This window comes from Peromyscus eremicus, chromosome 20 (genome assembly GCF_949786415.1).
Source record: "Peromyscus eremicus chromosome 20, PerEre_H2_v1, whole genome shotgun sequence".
In the NCBI taxonomy this organism is placed as follows: Eukaryota; Metazoa; Chordata; class Mammalia; order Rodentia; family Cricetidae; genus Peromyscus; species Peromyscus eremicus.
This window is the reverse complement of record NC_081436.1, coordinates 29,236,142-29,253,597: the sequence shown is the minus strand read 5'-3', so window position 1 is coordinate 29,253,597 and position 17,456 is coordinate 29,236,142. Positions and strand designations below refer to the sequence as shown.

At 41.5% G+C, this 17,456-nt stretch overlaps 1 protein-coding gene across 1 annotated transcript in view; it reads right to left on the bottom strand.

Annotated features, from left to right (window-relative positions):
- Ptk2 (protein tyrosine kinase 2) overlaps positions 1-17,456 on the bottom strand; it is a 226,562-nt gene that overhangs the window by 96,059 nt on the left and 113,047 nt on the right. Inside the window, exons 8-12 of the mRNA XM_059247674.1 lie at positions 14,291-14,345; positions 6,027-6,167; positions 5,442-5,519; positions 1,753-1,860; positions 3-120 (exon numbers count right to left, since the gene is read on the bottom strand). Of these exons, the coding sequence (XP_059103657.1) occupies positions 3-120; positions 1,753-1,860; positions 5,442-5,519; positions 6,027-6,167; positions 14,291-14,345 (500 nt within the window). The remainder of the gene's footprint in view (positions 1-2; positions 121-1,752; positions 1,861-5,441; positions 5,520-6,026; positions 6,168-14,290; positions 14,346-17,456) is intronic.

Below are 17,456 nucleotides of genomic sequence, written 5' to 3'. Positions count from 1 at the left end.
ACCTTTCTGTGGTCTGATGATGAAGGACTGTGTGGCTCCGTTTACCAGCCGGCAGTATCCGTCAATCAGGTCGGCCATGTTCTCTGCAATGGTTAGGGATGGTGCCGTCACTGTCAGAGGCTAATGGGAAAGAAAAAGAAAGAGACATTATTGTTCTTCCCAGTAATCAAAGGGACAGCTGCACTATGACATCACAACTCTGCATACACTTGAATACAAAGGAGTAGGAATGAAACATTTGCCAGATTTAAGTGAAGAAAGGAAGTTTGGTACTTAAGGACATCATTCCTGGGATGTGTGACAGGAGACACACTCAGAGCATAAGATAAAAAGCACTGAAACTGAGGCTCACTTTTACAAAAGGAGGCAGAAAAGAATACTTTTCTTTAGAATGTCTGGCTCCTTGGGCACACTCTAAGAGAAGAATTCAAGTAATAAGCTAAAGTACAACTTATTTTAGAGACTAATATACAATAAACCTTTAATCAACCATCTTATTTTTCTATCATTAGAGGAAATTGATAAAATTTCAGTCTTTCTGCATTTATAGCATGTTTGCCCAGAGGCTTAAAAAATCATTTTCACGCCGGGCGGTGGTGGCGCACGCCTTTAATCCCACTCGGGAGGCAGAGGCAGGCGGATCTCTGTGAGTTCAAGGCCAGCCTGGTACACAGAGCGAGATCCAGGAAAGGCGCAAAGCTACACAGAGAAACCCTGTCTCGTAAAAACCAAAAAAAAAAAAAAAAAAAAAAAATCATTTTCACATGAGGCAGGCTGTACTGGGTAAACTGCCTAAAGACCTATTTCTAAGTGTTATGTGAAGACAATAAAAACTGTATTTTATTTTCACATCCAAGCATGTCCTGGTTCACAGGTTGTTCACAGTCATTCCAAATGAATGGCTTGCTTCAGAGAGCAGCTTCAGTGTGCACTGGGATCTCTGCAGGAAACTGATTTGCAACAAGGTTTCTATACTCCATGCTAGGATTTGCTAATCTGATAAACAATTTCTAGATGTCAACTTCAGATGTCAGTGACTTGGGATCATAGGGCAGGACACTGGTGAAGTAGCCTGGTGAGGAGAGTTGAGCCACAGGCAAAGTTGCGTGCACAACAGCCCCACCTGCTTTTCAACGTGCTCTGTCTGGAGCTCAGAGTCTTGTGTAGCTGAACAGTTCTTTCTTCTATCACTTACTACTTTGTTTCTATTTTCTTCATTGGTGGTTTTGAGATAGGGTCTTGCTATGTGGTCCATGCTGAGAGCTGTCCTGGAATCCAGAGGGCTGGAATTATAGCAGTGAGCCACTGTGCGCTGCTGCCTATTTTATCACATCGCCCAGAGAGTCTTCCAACACTGTCTGGAACAGCAACACTCACAGTGCACGCAATTCTAACTGACTTCCTTCTCACTTCACAGTGGTCTCTGATTATGGCAGTATTCCTGATCTTTAAAATCTACTCCTCTCCTATCTTGGAGACAGTTAACCACTTTTTCAAATCTTTATACATGAAGAAATTGTGAGTCTGATTACCCATGAACACTTCATCTTTATCCCAGATAAGTCATTTCTATACTATCCCCTGGATCAGTTGTTTTGTTTTGTTTTTTTTAATTAAATAAATAAGTTTTTTTCAGACAATATATTTTGATCATGATTTTCCCTTTCCTCCAACCCCTCTCAGATCCTCTCCACCTCTCTACTCATCCAACTTCTCTTCTGGGTCAGATTCTTAAGGGCAAGAATCCCTTACCTCAGGGGCACCAGCAATTTTGAGTTGTAGCATTCCTTTCCTGTCTTTGTCTTCACTATTTGAATACTGAATGGTCTGCACTTGGTTGAAGTCAGCTAGGTGTGTGGGCTTTGGGAAGAAAAAGAAAAACTCTTAGGTCATAGAGGAAATCTCGGTGTCTGGGGTCTGCTAGTTGTTACATGATTCTTTCTGGACCCAACCATCAGCCTATTCTCCACAGTCTTCCCAAGTCAGAGACACTTTCCCCTGGTGAACAGTCATGCAAGGGCCTTGTGGGCTTCCTTCCAGGTTTGGGCACGCCTGACTGTAGTTAACCTCTTAAGGAGACCCAGATAAATGAGGGGGCAAGAGAAAATTCATTCCACAGAAAGGAATGAAGAACTATAAACCACTTGTCCACTTCAAGAAACAGGACAGAATTCTCGATAGCAGCAGATACTTTAAAAGTTGAAAAAAAAATTATACAATTTACAAATATAGTAAGCATTTACAAAACAATGCAGTACTATAAAGGAGTGGCTTGTGCATTTACATAATCTATAATAGGAGCTGTAAGCAGATAATGGAAGAACAGGATATAAGGTCCTTAACATAATAACAGGAGCTACTCACAATGAAATCTAATCAGAAGACCAAAGGGTTTTGTTTGTTTGTTTGTTTGTTTGTTGACAAGATAACATTTAGCCCAACCTGGCCTCTAACAGTCTTTATACATGCCTTCATTTTTCTAAGTGCTACTATTATAGAAATAATATGCCTTCCCAGTAAGAATTCACTCCACATGCTCAGGAAAAGTAAGGAAAAGTTCTTTAATAATAGCATACATCTGGTTCTAGCTAATGCCCAAAGGGAAACTGGCCTCAAGCAGAAAAATTAACCAACTTACATAGGCCTTAGGCTTATGCATTCCACACATGCTGTCATCCTTAAATGTTTTTCAGGTCACAGCACCAAGTTACACTTTAAACAATTTAGAGACAGGAGGGTATGAGAGCAGGAAAACTGGTCCCACTTCTTGTTGTCTGCTACATTGGGTGAGCTAGCTGGGGTAATGCTAGAGAGCTTACCTGGGGGGTGATGATGAGGGAAAGCTGGCAGGCTGACCAACCCAGCTACCACCCAGGCCCAGAACCAAGACTGAGAGGTAGCCAACCCCAACACCCACCTATGAACTGCTAGAACATGTTAAGGAGCTATACCTACGGATCCAAAACTACAGGATCTCCACGACACAAGGCAACAATAAGATATCTAAAAGGAGTCCCAGTGAGGACCCAGTATCAAGGGCATAGCAGACCAATGCCTCATTGCAAGGAATACTTACAAGTAAAGATGTATGGACTAAAGGGTATATTTTTTTTTTTTTTGGTTTTTCGAGACAGGGTTTCTCTGTGTAGCTTTGCGCCTTTCCTGGAACTCACTTGGTAGCCCAGGCAGGCCTCGAACTCACAGAAATCCGCCTGCCTCTGCCTCCCAAGTGCTGGGATTAAAGGCGTGCGTCACCACTGCCCGGCAAGGGTATATTGTGAGACTCACTGAACCACACTACAGCTTCATGCTGATATTTTTGTTTTTGTTTATTTTGTTTTGTTTTTTGGTTTTACTTTTCAATTTTGTTTTGGGGGGAGGTTGCAAGGGCAGTGAGTGGAAGCAAGGGGATGGGGAGATGAGTGGGACAGGGATGCATGATGTGAAATCCACAAAGAATGGATGAAGGAAGGGGGGGCGCAGAGGGAGAGATACAAGAGATTGCAAGAGTAGCCATGGCCACTTGGGCAGATAGATTTACACAGCAAAGATATTCTTAAGTATACTAGTGTTGTCTTTTTCAAATAGTTGGTACCCAGGGTCATCTTGCCCACCTGGCAGAATTATGATTTTCCTGATAAGACACATGGGACTTAAAGATAGACTAGGACTTAATGGTGGCTGTGACCCTGTGTTGCCTCTCTGAAGCAGATTATTTGACATGGAGATGAGTCTAATGGCTGGTTATAAATCGGGGTTATATCCTTTTGTTTTTGGAATTGGGCCTAATCAGAACGTCAATCTCTGATAACTGAATAAAGTGAGTAAACATTAGCAGACACTTTCTCAGCAAGCCTAAACTTCAATAATGGCACAAACTTTCTTTCTTACAGTTTCTAAGTCTGGCAAGTGCACTACTTACCTTCCAATTAGATTGGAAGCAGTGCTCCTTTAACTAAATTCTACATTGTACAACTTCATCTTTCCTAAGCAAGTTTATTAGTAAATCCTTTATAGCAATTTTACTGCTTCAAGTCTCTCTTGAATGACTGGGATTACAAGTGTGTATCATCACATTCAGTTTAGAGGGTAGAACTTAAAAATATTAAAGGCATGTTATTAAAACTTAACAAGGACTGTCCTACATAAAGTCACACTGTGTGTGTACAGTGCTGGAACTGCAGTGTTAGGTAAGGCACTGATCCACAAGCAGAGCTCTAATGACATACTTTCCATTAGTGAATTAAGATTTGGTTCTAAAACATCCAAGGAAAAGGACCTACAGAGAATGCCATACAGAAATCTATCAAAAGAGTATCTCTGAGCCAAACATCAAACCACAGCAATTACTTGGGACAGTGTGTTATCAGGAAGAGATACTGGCATCAGTAGGGCAGAACAGGAGAATAAGAAGCAGAGAACAAAAGTAATGGCCCATTCAGAGGTAAACAGGTTTGATCACTTATAAATGTCTGTGCTGCATACTTAGCTACTCACCTGCAATATGCACAACAATGGCTGAAACCTATCAACAAAGGTGAGCATTTTCCATAGGCTTATACTGTACAAGGACAGGAGATAAGTACCTCAGAAACTGCTAAAGAGAAAGGAATGTAGGGCAGAAGCAGAGCAGAGTGGGAATGGACAGCAAGGAGTACATGTACAAAGTCATACCAAGCACAGATAACAAACTTGTGATCAGAAATCCATACCAGTGAAAAGGCATACCTGCTAGTATGAGCCCACAAGGAAGACCTCAGAACCAAACTGCCTGACCAACTGTCCACACAGGCTCACACCCTCAATACCATAACCCTGGTAGGCCTTGCAACTTGTACTCATCATACGGCACAGATTCCATACATACTTTCCTCGAATGCCTGACTGTAAACTCCATCAAAGAGCTCCAGTCTGTTTGGCCTTCTTTGCAAGCCCCTGGCTGGCACCTGGAACAAGCAAGGGCTCAGCAGCTTTTTTGCTGAAGCACAAAACAGGAGCACACAGCAGTGAGACAAACTGATGATTTCTCTCTCCAGTATGTTTCCTCAATGAGGTAGTAAGGGCAACAAGGATTCAGAATTTAAAATTATGATTTTTTTTTAATTAACGCATAAAGATTAAAGAGTAGGATGTCAGTACAAATATACTAAAATCACATCCAGAAGTTAGTTATAAGGCCTCACAAGGTAAGCTGGAACAGCTCCATCAGTTTTCACTCACCACCTAATTTGCCTTATTCATTTCCCTTCAAGGCTATGGAATTCCAGAGGCAATACTCTTAAGTTTAAGTGTTTCCCATACCCAACCTGAGCAAGAAGACCATGTAATGATCAAGTTTCCGTGCAGAACGGAGTCTTTCATGGGAGTACCCTGTCCAGTCCTTAACTTCATTCCTCTGTGCCCACAACCAAATCCATGAGACCTCCCAAGAACAGACTTACATTGCAGCCCTTGTCTGTCAGGTAACTGATCCCTTCTTCTGGGCCAATCGCCAGTTCCACGGAAATAATCCAACTTGACTTTGGAAGATCAAACAGGTGGGAACAGGAGAGCCAGAAGAAAAAAATGATTTTAGAACTGGAGTCATGAATATATCCAAAGACTTGGGTTGGGAGAGGACTTGGTTTGCTGTTAATCTATCTAATCAAATAAGATAAAATATTTATAACTTCACTGACCCAAGATGTACTGAATCTGGACAAGATTAATTGTGGTCATTCTTCAATCTGGGAAGCCACTGCTTTCTCTAGGAAGATTATCTCAACAGGCAAACTAGTCCTTGGAGAACAGCTAATCAAATTGCAGGCCAGAATAAAAACACCTACTTATGAACAGACACACTATTATGATTTTATTATCTAACTAATATATTTTCTTCCTGCTTTTCCCTTATGCTTAGTGTCAAAAATAGTATTTTTGTTTATTAAGAACTATGACAAATTAGTTTTCCTTCAATAGATACACACGGATAAAAATAGCAGAAGAAATTCAACTAGTCCCCATCTTCCAAAGTTCCACACACTTACCCCAAGGGCACACTTGAAGCATTCTTTGTCAAATCTGTACACTGGAGAGAGAATCTCAAAGAATTTCAGGATGCTTTCTTCTCTATTAAGGTTGGCAAACTGCCTAAATGTTTGCTGGATCAGTTTTCTTAGTGTTTTGGCCTGAATAACGAAGTGACAGAAAAATATGTTTTCAAGTCAACCAAGAGAAAAAAAACTCCAATCATACTCATACCATTTACATTACTACAAAAATTCACTTGCCAAATAACTAGCAGAGCATTAAGTGCTGTAAAATCCACATTAGCAAACGTTGCCCTGTGACCAGTTTGAAAGGTATAGTTGAGCAACACAGGACTTCACTCCTTCAACAGAAGCTTAAGGCAACAGCATGCATATTACACATGCAACACAGAGTCACAGGGGCATGTGGCCCAGAAGCAAAAAGGGTAAATGCGCACACAGCACTCACATGTTCCAATACCATTTCTGAAAGTGCATTAAATAATTAATTCTAAAAGGCCCTTGTTATTGTACCTAAAAAGTGAAATTTCAGGACACTATTCTTTGTAAAGATTCAGCAATAAGGAGGATCTTCAAAATCGTTCACTCACCATATGGAATAATTATACAAACTGTGGTATGTACTTTAACAACCAATATTCTATGCAATGTATAAACCATTTTATGGAACTAGTTTAGGGAGGTTGAAATCCTATCTTATTGTTATACAACAAAGAGAACAAACAATCCGTATGTGCAGAAGAACAGACATTTATAGAAGAGAGCTCATTTGCAGGCTTCATATACATGTGTGTAGGAGGGAGAAAAACCACTACCTACAGGGCTTTTTTACCTTGCATGGACAACCATTGGCTTCTGCTTCTTTTAAATTTGAATGCTGTCCTCACACATGAATACCTGGGAATGGAGCAAGAGCTTCCCAGGGAGCAAGCTCCTGATTTTCAGTATGTGAGACAACAGGGAGGCAAGGAAACAGTAACCTCCACCTTGAGGTCTGAGGAGGACCAATGTAGGTAGGCATGAACTTAGCTTCTATGCTGCTAACACTGATTCTACTTCCTTGGTTAACCTTGAGTGAAGAAGTGGTGCTTTCTGAAGTAGGTTTTTCCGCAGGAAAGCCAACAGCAGGGGGGAAAAAAAGCTAAGTTGGAGGTTTCCCACTAACTCAGGCAGGAAGCAACAGTTTATGTAGATAGAGAAGCAGAAACGAAATTAGAGGTGGTCATACTCTGATTGTATCTTGGAATGTAAGATGCTACAGGCAAGAACTGGTACTAAATTGACAAAGCAAAAAATGGGAGGAACAACTTGGCAGGCAAAGTTGGAAGAATATCAGGGGCTATCAGGAATCCAAGTGGACCCATCACACAAGCTGTTGGACCTGGAAGCAGGGATGGGCAGTGGCCAACACAGCCCACAGAGGAAATAAAAGTCAGGATTCTGGTGGATCAAGGTCAGTGAGATAGGCTAAGTGATCTGCTGAATCTTGACAGTAAGGAGGAAGTAGAAGAGCTGAGGCCCAGACAGAGTGTAGTTGCTAAGGCAGGTGTAAGGAAACCAGGAGAACACAGCCTGCTCTAGTGGGGTAACAAGCGAAGCCTGCTGAAGTGACTGGGAAGACTCTGGAGTCAGAGGAGATATTGCAGAAAATGAGCTAGGACAACATGAAACGTGGTTACATGACGAAGGGTGCAGTTATTTAAATGAAAATCAGAGTGGGAGGCTGAGGAGGGAAAAGAACAAGATACCAGAAGAAAAGTGATCATGAGCTGAGAGAACAGGTCGCTAAAATGTCACAGAGGACATATGACCTATTTTAGATGCCCATACTGCTTTTGTGTATACGGGGTGGTGAGCGGGAAGAGAAGAAGCAGACAAACCACATCTGGTTACACTCCAGCAGGCCAAGCAGGCCAAGCAGGCCACCAAAGGACTGGTAAAAAGGATGACAACTGTGCACAGCAATGGTTGAAAAAGAGGCTTGAATGACTTGGTGCATGGACAGGACAAACTCAGGTAGTTACAGACACAGCATCTGCCAATCAAGTGGACAGGAAGGAAAGAAGAGACAGCCAGGAGTTGACAGTTAGCTAGTTTAAAAACACTGGAGTTCTGATGGAAGTGAAGCAGAAGCAGAACAAGAAAATTCCAGCTCATCTGAGCAGAATTAGTTCTGGGCTTTGGATCAGGCTTGAAGTAAAGAGAATTAAATGTGAGCAATGACAGCAGGACCCAACTATAAAACGTACTGTACAGATAATCATCTCCGAACATAGGGTGCTTTTAAGGAAAAAGTCGTTCTGGGAATACCCAGCAAATGCTGGCCTTGACTAAGACAATGACAAAGGCCACTTCTTGTCAGACTTAGAAATCAAGTCATCTACCTAAGAGCACTTCATTATGATACCAGTTCACACGAAGAGAGCAATGACTTTGAATGTGTAAGAGTATAATTAAGATACACCACCAAGAACTGTTGCTCTTTAGTCATAGTAATCTAACAAATCATTTCTCTTTTTCTTTTTTTCTTTTTTTTCGAGACAGGGTTTCTCTGTGTAGCTTTGCGCCTTTCCTGCATCTCACTTTGTAGACCAGGCTGGCCTCGAACTCACAGAGATCCACCTGCCTCTGCCTCCCGAGTGCTGGGATTAAAGGCGTGCGCCACCACCACCCGGCCACAAATCATTTCTCATTAGTCAACTTAATGATTATCAGATGCTGCTAGTCACATGCATGACTAGAGTTTCTCATATAAATGTGTATGTTAGGCTAAAAAAAATTGCTATAAAACAATGAAAGGCTGAAGACATATTAAAGAATCACATGGCACCCTTCTATCTATAGGGCCTGGACTCAAGGGTAAGTGCCTCAAGCTTTCACTTATTATTTGCTTATTTGCACGGTTTTAAGATAATCTTGATATGTGCCTGGACTGGCTTTGAACTTGAGATCCTCCTACCTCAGCCTTCCAATTACCTAGGTCATTGGTATGAGTCACTGTGCCTCATGCCAACTCACATCTCCTAATGGTGTTCTAGGAAGCCATGTTATTGTATCACTTGGGAACAGAATAGATCCTTAAGACCTCTCAACATTTGTAGTTTTAAAACTGGATTTCTGTTGTGAGTAACATAGAAATACATTAAGGTTTGACTGTTTTGACTTGCTATCTAGGTTCAGGTCTACTGAAGAGCTGTTGAGATGGTAGGCAGAATTTCATCAGTTCTGCACCTTGTACAGTCAAGAAATAAACATCGGCCGGGCGGCAGTGGTGCACGCCTTTAATCCCAGCACTTGGGAGGCAGAGCCAGCTGGATCTTTGTGAGTTTGAGGCCAGCCTGGTCTACAGAGTGAGATTCAGGAAAGGCAAAAAGTTACACAGAGAAACCCTGTCTCGAAAAACCAAAAAATAAAAAATAAACATCACTATGACACAATTCATTGAACCCAAGTTAACACAGAACTCACCAGTATCCATAACCCGTTCCCCTCCTACCCAGAGCCAATACACATTTATGTTGCTAGTTTCCTTAACTGAGAGCGTGCTGGCCTATTCATCACTCATGACCTTGGTACCTTTGAGGAGGAATGATGAGAACTGTAGACTACCCCGCCCTTTATTAGTGTTACTGGAGTAGTGACTTTAATCAAGCATCTGAAAAGTAAGTCACCTTGCTTGTTATTCTCAGCATTCAAGGCATGTACAATCTATTCTCTGTTCTTGGCACCATCACAGCTCAGTCAAATTCTACCAGGATATGATAATCTCTCAACCACGCAATGATGTTAACTACAAATAATCTTCTAGAAATTTAAATCTAAGGCAAGTAAAACAAAGTGACTTTGAGAAAAAATACACAGACATAGCTTGTTTATGGAAAAACTAACATCAATAAACCTAGCCATTCAATACGGCTATCTCCAGAACAAACAGGAGCTCAGATATATTTCTTGTTGGAGTTGTTTCTGAAGGTGGGACTGGCTACAGCTACTATGTATAAACAGGGCTTTACAGCAGCACCAGAATCTAGAGAAGTCTGATGGAGCTGTCAAGGGAATTTATGTAGCACGGGGAAAAATCTTGGCCTAAGGCTACAATCTCTCCTGATTAAGCTATTTAAGAAATCAAACAGTATTTAAATTAAAAAATTAAGCAATTCCCTTTTCAATTAAAAGGGGTGAGGCTGGAGAGATGACTCAGAGGTTAAGAGCACTGGCTGCTCTTCCGAAGGTTCTGAGTTCAATTCCCAGCAACCATCTGTAATGAGATCTGGTGCACTCCTCTGGCCTGCAGGCACACTGTATACATAATAAATAAATAAATATTTAAAAGGGGGGGCATGTGAAAGTTTCAGTTGGTAAAGAGAAATATTATGCTGGCTAGTTTTATGTCAACTTGACAGAGGTAAGTCATCTGAGAAGAGGAAATCTCAACTGAAAAAATGCTTCCACATGATCAGGCTGTAAGCAAGCCTGTAAAGCATTTTCTTAATCGGTGATTGATGTAAAAAGACCCAGCCCATTCGGGTATTATCACCCTGGACTGGATTCTGTAAGAAAGCACACTGAGCAAGCCACGAGTAAACAATACCCCTCCATGGCCTCTGCATCAGCTCCTGCTTCCTTCCAGGTTCCTTCCCAGTTTGATTGCTGCCTTGGCTTCCCTCAATGGACTGTATCAGGATCCATAAGTCAAATAAACCCTTTCTTTCTCAAGTTGCTTTTGGTTGTGGTGTTTCATCACAACAATAACTCTCTAAGATATAAACAAGCCTGACAACTTGAGTTTAATGCCCAGGTCTCATATGGTAAAAGGGGAGAGTTGTACTGTGATATCCACGTGTATTCTGTGGAATGTCCAAGTATACACAAGCACGTGTGCATGTATGCACACATATACAAATGCATGCATGCAGCACATACTAATAAATGTAAAAGAATTTTGGAAGAGAGCATATAAGAAAACTATTCTCAAAACCTTCGTAAGAGAATCTAGTAATGGTAGCTAAAAATTACCTCTCCTTATATCCAAATGTCCAACAGGAGAAAAGCACAACTGCTCTGATTCAGCTTTCTATGCATCCCTAAGTCTTTTAGTCATCTCCAGCCATCTAAGCATGACCACTGCTCTTCAAATCTCCCTTGATCCTCTTTCTGCTTGTTTCTTGGCTTCCAATCTGTCTTGCAGAGTGCTGTCTGGTCCTCCTGATCCCCCACTATAAAAGCTGCAGGCCTCTTGCCTCAGCACTTAAGCCCACAGAAAGCATTGGCTGTAGCGATCATACACTGACTTTAATCAACTCAAACTGTAATCAGGGCTGAGCCCTCAACACACTGCCAGATGCAGCTCAAGATCCCAGAGAAAAGCATGCTGGAGTAGATCAGGACAAAAGAAGCCAAGAAGGGTAGAGCTGGGAAAGGCCTGCAGAATGTGGCAGCAGAGAACAGGCATTCCTGGGGTGGCATGCAATCCCATTATCTTCTCAAAGTCATACTTAACCCTGTGTTTATGCCCTTGTCACATGTCCCCCTCTCTGGATTCTTCTCCAGTTTTTTGGATTTTGTTTGTTTTTCAGATTGCTGTCCATTTTTCATTCTTTCATTTAAATAAGATCTATCATGTAAGCTATGTACCTGGTGCTAGTCAAACTCATTGTGTGAATATATAGTATATGAAGACAAATACAAACAAGTCAGTAACTGCAAAATTACAAATTCAGAAAGAAAAACAAGCCCCTTAAATGCTGAGCAGGGTCTAAGATAGGAGAGATGTTTTCCATTTCTGCACAGATATGGAAGAGGGAGGCCAGGGCAGGAGAACCCAGGCATGGAGAGGCTCCACTGAGCTTCTATCAGCATCTGCCTAACAGAGGCACTTGCCCATGGCCTATACCCAAGTCCCTGTTTTGAGTACAATGATTGTTTGTAAACCTAAAACAGTGTCTTAGACTCCCAAAGACAGCAGTGACATTCATGCTGTTTTTTACACAGGAAAATCTGAAGAAATAGCAGTTTTCAGAGGCCACCAAAGGCCTCATCATTTAAGAATCACTGATACATGAAACACAGCCTTTAATGAATGCTGGCTAAGAACATCTTCCAACCAATAGCAATATCAAGTTGTAGGTGCTATGGCTTACACTGTTTCAATGTCTCCACAGTCCTCCTATTCCTGGGTTGTATCAGGTTGGGGTAGGGGAACCTTTGCTTCATGCCTTTGTGGTCTTCATACTCAACAATCCAGATAAACTGAGGCTTGTCCTAATCCAAGAGACTGCCAACACTCCCAAGGAACACAACTGCCATTCTCTCTGATTTAAAGTTCTGTTCTCTATCCGCCAAATCTACACCAACTTTTGAAGAGCACAACATCTTCTACATTTGTACTCCCAGCCTCTGAATCACTTACAGGATTGGGTTCTGTAACATAGAGGCACTGGAAAGAGTTGGACTCCCAACAACCTGTTCCAGTGCTTCACTAACAGAGCAGAAACTCAATGGAAAATTTAAAAGTGCAATAGCATCCCCAAATGCTACAAAAGGTACACTTTCTTATTGCTCTCATTAAGACCTGCTGCATTTTGCAGAACCCTCTGAATTTATTTTCCCTGTGATATCACATAGAAGCTGTGTAGAAGGAAGCATGCTATCAACCCCAGAAAGGGGGAGGAGGCTAGACCTCAAGGCACCAGTGATAGGCCTGAAAGTGGGCAGCACCCAGGTATAGACATAGGGCTTTGTCACAGACTGCACTTGACAAATGGCACCAACACAGTGACCTGCCAGACCACTGGCCAGCACTGACTACATTCAAAGAACAGAATGCAGCTCTACTGGCAAAAAGCGTATGCCATTGAGTTCAGTCCTACACTAAGAGACGTAGCACTCAGTTTTTCACCATGCTTGGTAACAGGATGCTACCACTCCTCTCATTCTAGACACATCTGCATAGATCACCTTCTGAGAATGCAGACATTGACTAACTGGCTCTTCACATAAACATTATGTGTCAGAAACTGGTTTTATGTTACAGATATGAAAACTGAGAAAGATTCAGTCACTAATCCAAAGTTATGTGTGATTTACACTGAATCCAGGGCTATTACGTTGCAGTTTAGCTGTGGGGCCAATTTTCTGAACCAGAATATGACATTATTTCATATGCATGCCTTATTCTGTGTGAATCTCAGGAAGAGAATGTAAAAAAAGAAATATTTTTGTAATAATAATAAAAAAATAAAACAACAATAACTGTTGTTTATGAATTGCTACCTGACAGGTTTTGTGTTGATACATACATGTATTTATCTGTTATACGTTAGTGTCATCCGTACATAACACTCTTCACTATGGAAATAAGAGGCCATGCCCCATACTGTGAGGCTGGCAAATGGAACCCTTCTTGGACCAAACTCTGTTTTTTCCCACTGTAACTGGAGGTGCGCTCTGAATTGGATGGGAAACAGGACTCAGAGCTCCTCTCTCTGTCTTCAATGATAATCCTGCTGGAGTAGGACTACGTGGAAGCTACTTCCAAAGTTACCAACAGGAAAACCACATGGTAGAGACAGAGATGACCATTAGGAATATGCACACATAGAATGCAATGATGCATATTGTGCACACAGGAGAGAGTGACATAGACAATGCAGCAATATACATAAACACCAGACTAGTAATACACACACACACACCCCCAATGTGCACCCACACACATATCCCACAGAACTCAGTGATGTGTGCATACTCTCTCTCACTCTCAGACACACCCCCCCATAGGACTCAGTGATGTGCATGTGCACACACAAACACACACAGAGGACCCAGTGATGTGTGCATGCATACACAGACACAGGATGCAATGATACACAGAGGACCAACAATGTAAATGCACGCACACACAGTGCTCATGATTCACCATGATCCTTTAAAACAGTATTCCTTTTGTTCCATGAATCAAAACATTCCAGACTTTAAGAACCTTGGCTGCAGGGCTGCAGCATGAACTATTTCTAGTTTTGCACTTAGGTGGTTATTACTCACAATCATCAAGTAAAGCTGTGGTTCTATGAAGAAAGGCTGAATCTGTGAAAATTTACTTGCCTAAAGTTAACATGACTCACACAGTCAGCTTTTGCCATTGCAGTTTTACCAAGTAAGGGGGATATGTACCATTTTACTTTATCAAAGGCAAGTTTTCAGTAGGAAAGGGATACAGGCAGAGCTTCATATTTGATTATGATAAAGGAGACTCTAATTACCTTGACAGAATCCAGTAAACTCTTAGGAAAAAATCGCTTTAAACCAACATCTTTTCTGAAATATAAAAAGAAGCATATTAACAAATAACAGCATCAATCAATAATAACATACTTGAAGAACACAAAAGTAGTTTATTTATTCTTCTGTTTGTTCAGGAAAGAACCAACTAGAATCAAGCTCCAACTGACCAGCATATTCATGGGAGAGGATAAACTATTTTGTAGCTATATACAAAAACATGCTTACAATTTATTTCAGTGGAATCTTTATTTCTTTCTCCTTTATCATGGAGGCCCCTTCTGAAATACTGCCACATTGCAAATGGCAGCATATAATAAAACTGTTCTTCTTCAGGTGTGGCACAGAAGTTATCCTTAGACACATTAGTTCCTCCTAGGTAACTGTATTTTAGAGATAGCAACTGGCCTAATTAAGACACAAACTGTTGAAACACAGTCCAAAGAATGAGTTGTACAAGGGGAATTCTGAGAAAACGCCAAGCAAACAAGACAAGTCTTGTGACCTCAGTTTCTTCAAAATCAGGCGACTGTTCTTGGAAAGTGCTTTTGTGCCCCTCCCAGTGGAGCAGATAGGAGTAAGTTTACTTTAGATTACTCATGACAAGTAGCTATTGTTATTGGTTTTTATGCCTCTATGGAAAAACTTGTTTTGCCATATGCACCTTGTCTGCCACATACAGCTTATGCTTGTGATTGGACACTTTACTCATGTGACTCTTAACCCTCAGAGTATAAACTGTCTGCTGCTCTAAATAAAGTAGGCTATTGCATGAGACTTTAGTCCACCTCGTTTTTAGGCTCCACTCTCCTATGTTCACACCACATGTAGCGCAGTAAACAACAGACTCTTCAAATTTATCTGAAATGACTGCTTCTTTTCCTTGACTTTTTTAAATTTAAGAAGTCATTCCCTAATCATATTTCATCTTCTCTATTTCACAAAATGGGAGGAAAGGGGGGGGTGAACCCTCAAGTTATTTGTCTTGGTTCAAAATGTGATAAATTCCAGCAATTTGCAAAGTTGGGCCATAAACTCGGGGCTGCCATTATTATTATTAAAAAACCTCGGAACACTCAAGAGACAGACTGGAAAAAACAGTTGGACTTGCTTTTGAAATTTACCTCCCACTTTGGGTACTAAACTAGAAGTTTGTCCACTAGATGGCACTGTGTTCCAGGAAGATGAAATGTACCTTTGAAGACAAGGGATCATGGAAAAAGAGAAAGGGATCAAGGAGAAAAATGAAGTTCAGGTAATGTATAGGTATCTTTTTCAGAGTCAAATGGGGGTGGGGGGGAACTAACTGAATATGAAGTATAAATAAAAAGGAGTTGTTTCACAATCACTATAATCAAAACCCCAGGAATCATGTCAGTTTGTATGGTTGACCCTCCATTCAATTACGTTCATTAACCTATAACCTGAACAGGCAGCACCTAAATCAATGGACTCCTCGATAAACCCATCTGCTACACCAAAAAGTCAGTGTCTTGGCTCTAGTGTGCTGTCTTCTGATTGTACCCACTCTAACCCCTGAGGTGCTGCTTCTCTCTAGCCACATATAAGTCTCCTTCTTTCCCTTTTCAGAACTCCTGTGTCTAATATGATTAGTGGCTATGATCAGTGGCTATGAAAAGGAAAATGTCTACTAAAGCCCTCCCTTTTCTTGTTTTCTCCTTAAAAGCAGAGTCTCCTCATATGAAGAACTTTGACACTAAACTTCAGCAGCACTACTGCTGGCACACTTCAGGGGCCAAGCCATCCTCTGATACTTGTAAAAGAGAAAATAACTGCTGCATATAAAAACAAATACTGTGCGATCTTGAAGGCATTCTTGGTTGCTGTGATTCTCAGCCAAGAGTCCCTAACAGAAAGCCTGTACATTCACAGAAGAGCTCTGGGTCTGATCTTACTGATGTAGGGCAGCCTGCTAGGAGGAAGTAAGTCTGCCCATTCCCATTGCACACACTGGTTAAGTGAATGTGTTCATTCATTAAGAACTCTGAAGGGCAGCTTTTTTTCCTCTGAAAATACCTTGGAAGCCCTTTCCAGTCAAGAGAGCTTTGGCCACTAGTACACCTGTTTGGTGCAGGAGGTGTGACTGGCTCAAGAGCAGGCTACAAGTGACCCAGGAGACTCAGGACACAGTGGAGTACGTGGATAGGTAAGAAGTGCATGGGAGAGAATGCTGATACCCTGGCATAGGCAGTGAAGGCAGAGGATGCCAACAGTCCCATTTTGGATGAGTTTGGATGAGTTTGGCTGAGCTAGGCAACTGGTTAGGTCCAGCTAATGGGGTGAGGAAAACCAGAGCAAGGGTAGTCTATGACCTCCAGTGAGTCACATATTGATGCTTCTCAGAGACAGGGATATAATAACTCATCAAAAATGGAAGAGTTAAAGAGGAATAAGGAGAGATATAGGTTTCAAATAAAACTTGGGAGCGCTTTTGTGTGTGTGTGTGTGTGTGTGTGTGTGTGTGTGTGTGTGTGTATGTAAAAATAATCACTAATTACCTTCTACTTAAGGTAAAGAAAACTCCATTATTTGTTTAAATATTACTTTTTAATAACATTGTATACGTGTGTATGTTTGTGTGTGTTTGAGTGTGTGCTCTCAAGCACATGTATGAACTTGCAATTCTCTCCTTCCACCAGGTGAGTCTCAGTGGCTGACCTTGGGCCTCAGGCTTGGTGGCAAGGCCCTTTATGCAGTGAGCCACTTCACCACCACCACCTTCTTTAAATTTCGAAGTGTAAAGACAATGTTTAAGGTGTATCCAGGTTTTCTGTCCAACTAGTTTTGAATAATAATGAATTTGTAACACTGATTTGTACATTAGAACTCAGTTAACTATTTAGCAATAAAATAGAAAAACGAGCTGGGCAGTGGTAGCACAAGCCTTTAATCTCAGAAGTCGGGATGCAGAAGCAGGTGGATCTCTGTGAGTTCAAGGCCAGCCCTGTCTACAGAGCTAGTTCCAGGACACCCAGGGCTAGGGCTACACAGATAAACCCCGTCTCAAGAAACAAATAAATAAATACATGAGCCTAGAAAGTAGTGGGAAAACCTCAACAGCATTACGTCTGACACACTTCGGGTGCTGAGCCAGCCTCTGGTCTGCAGCTCCCTGTCTGAGAAGCA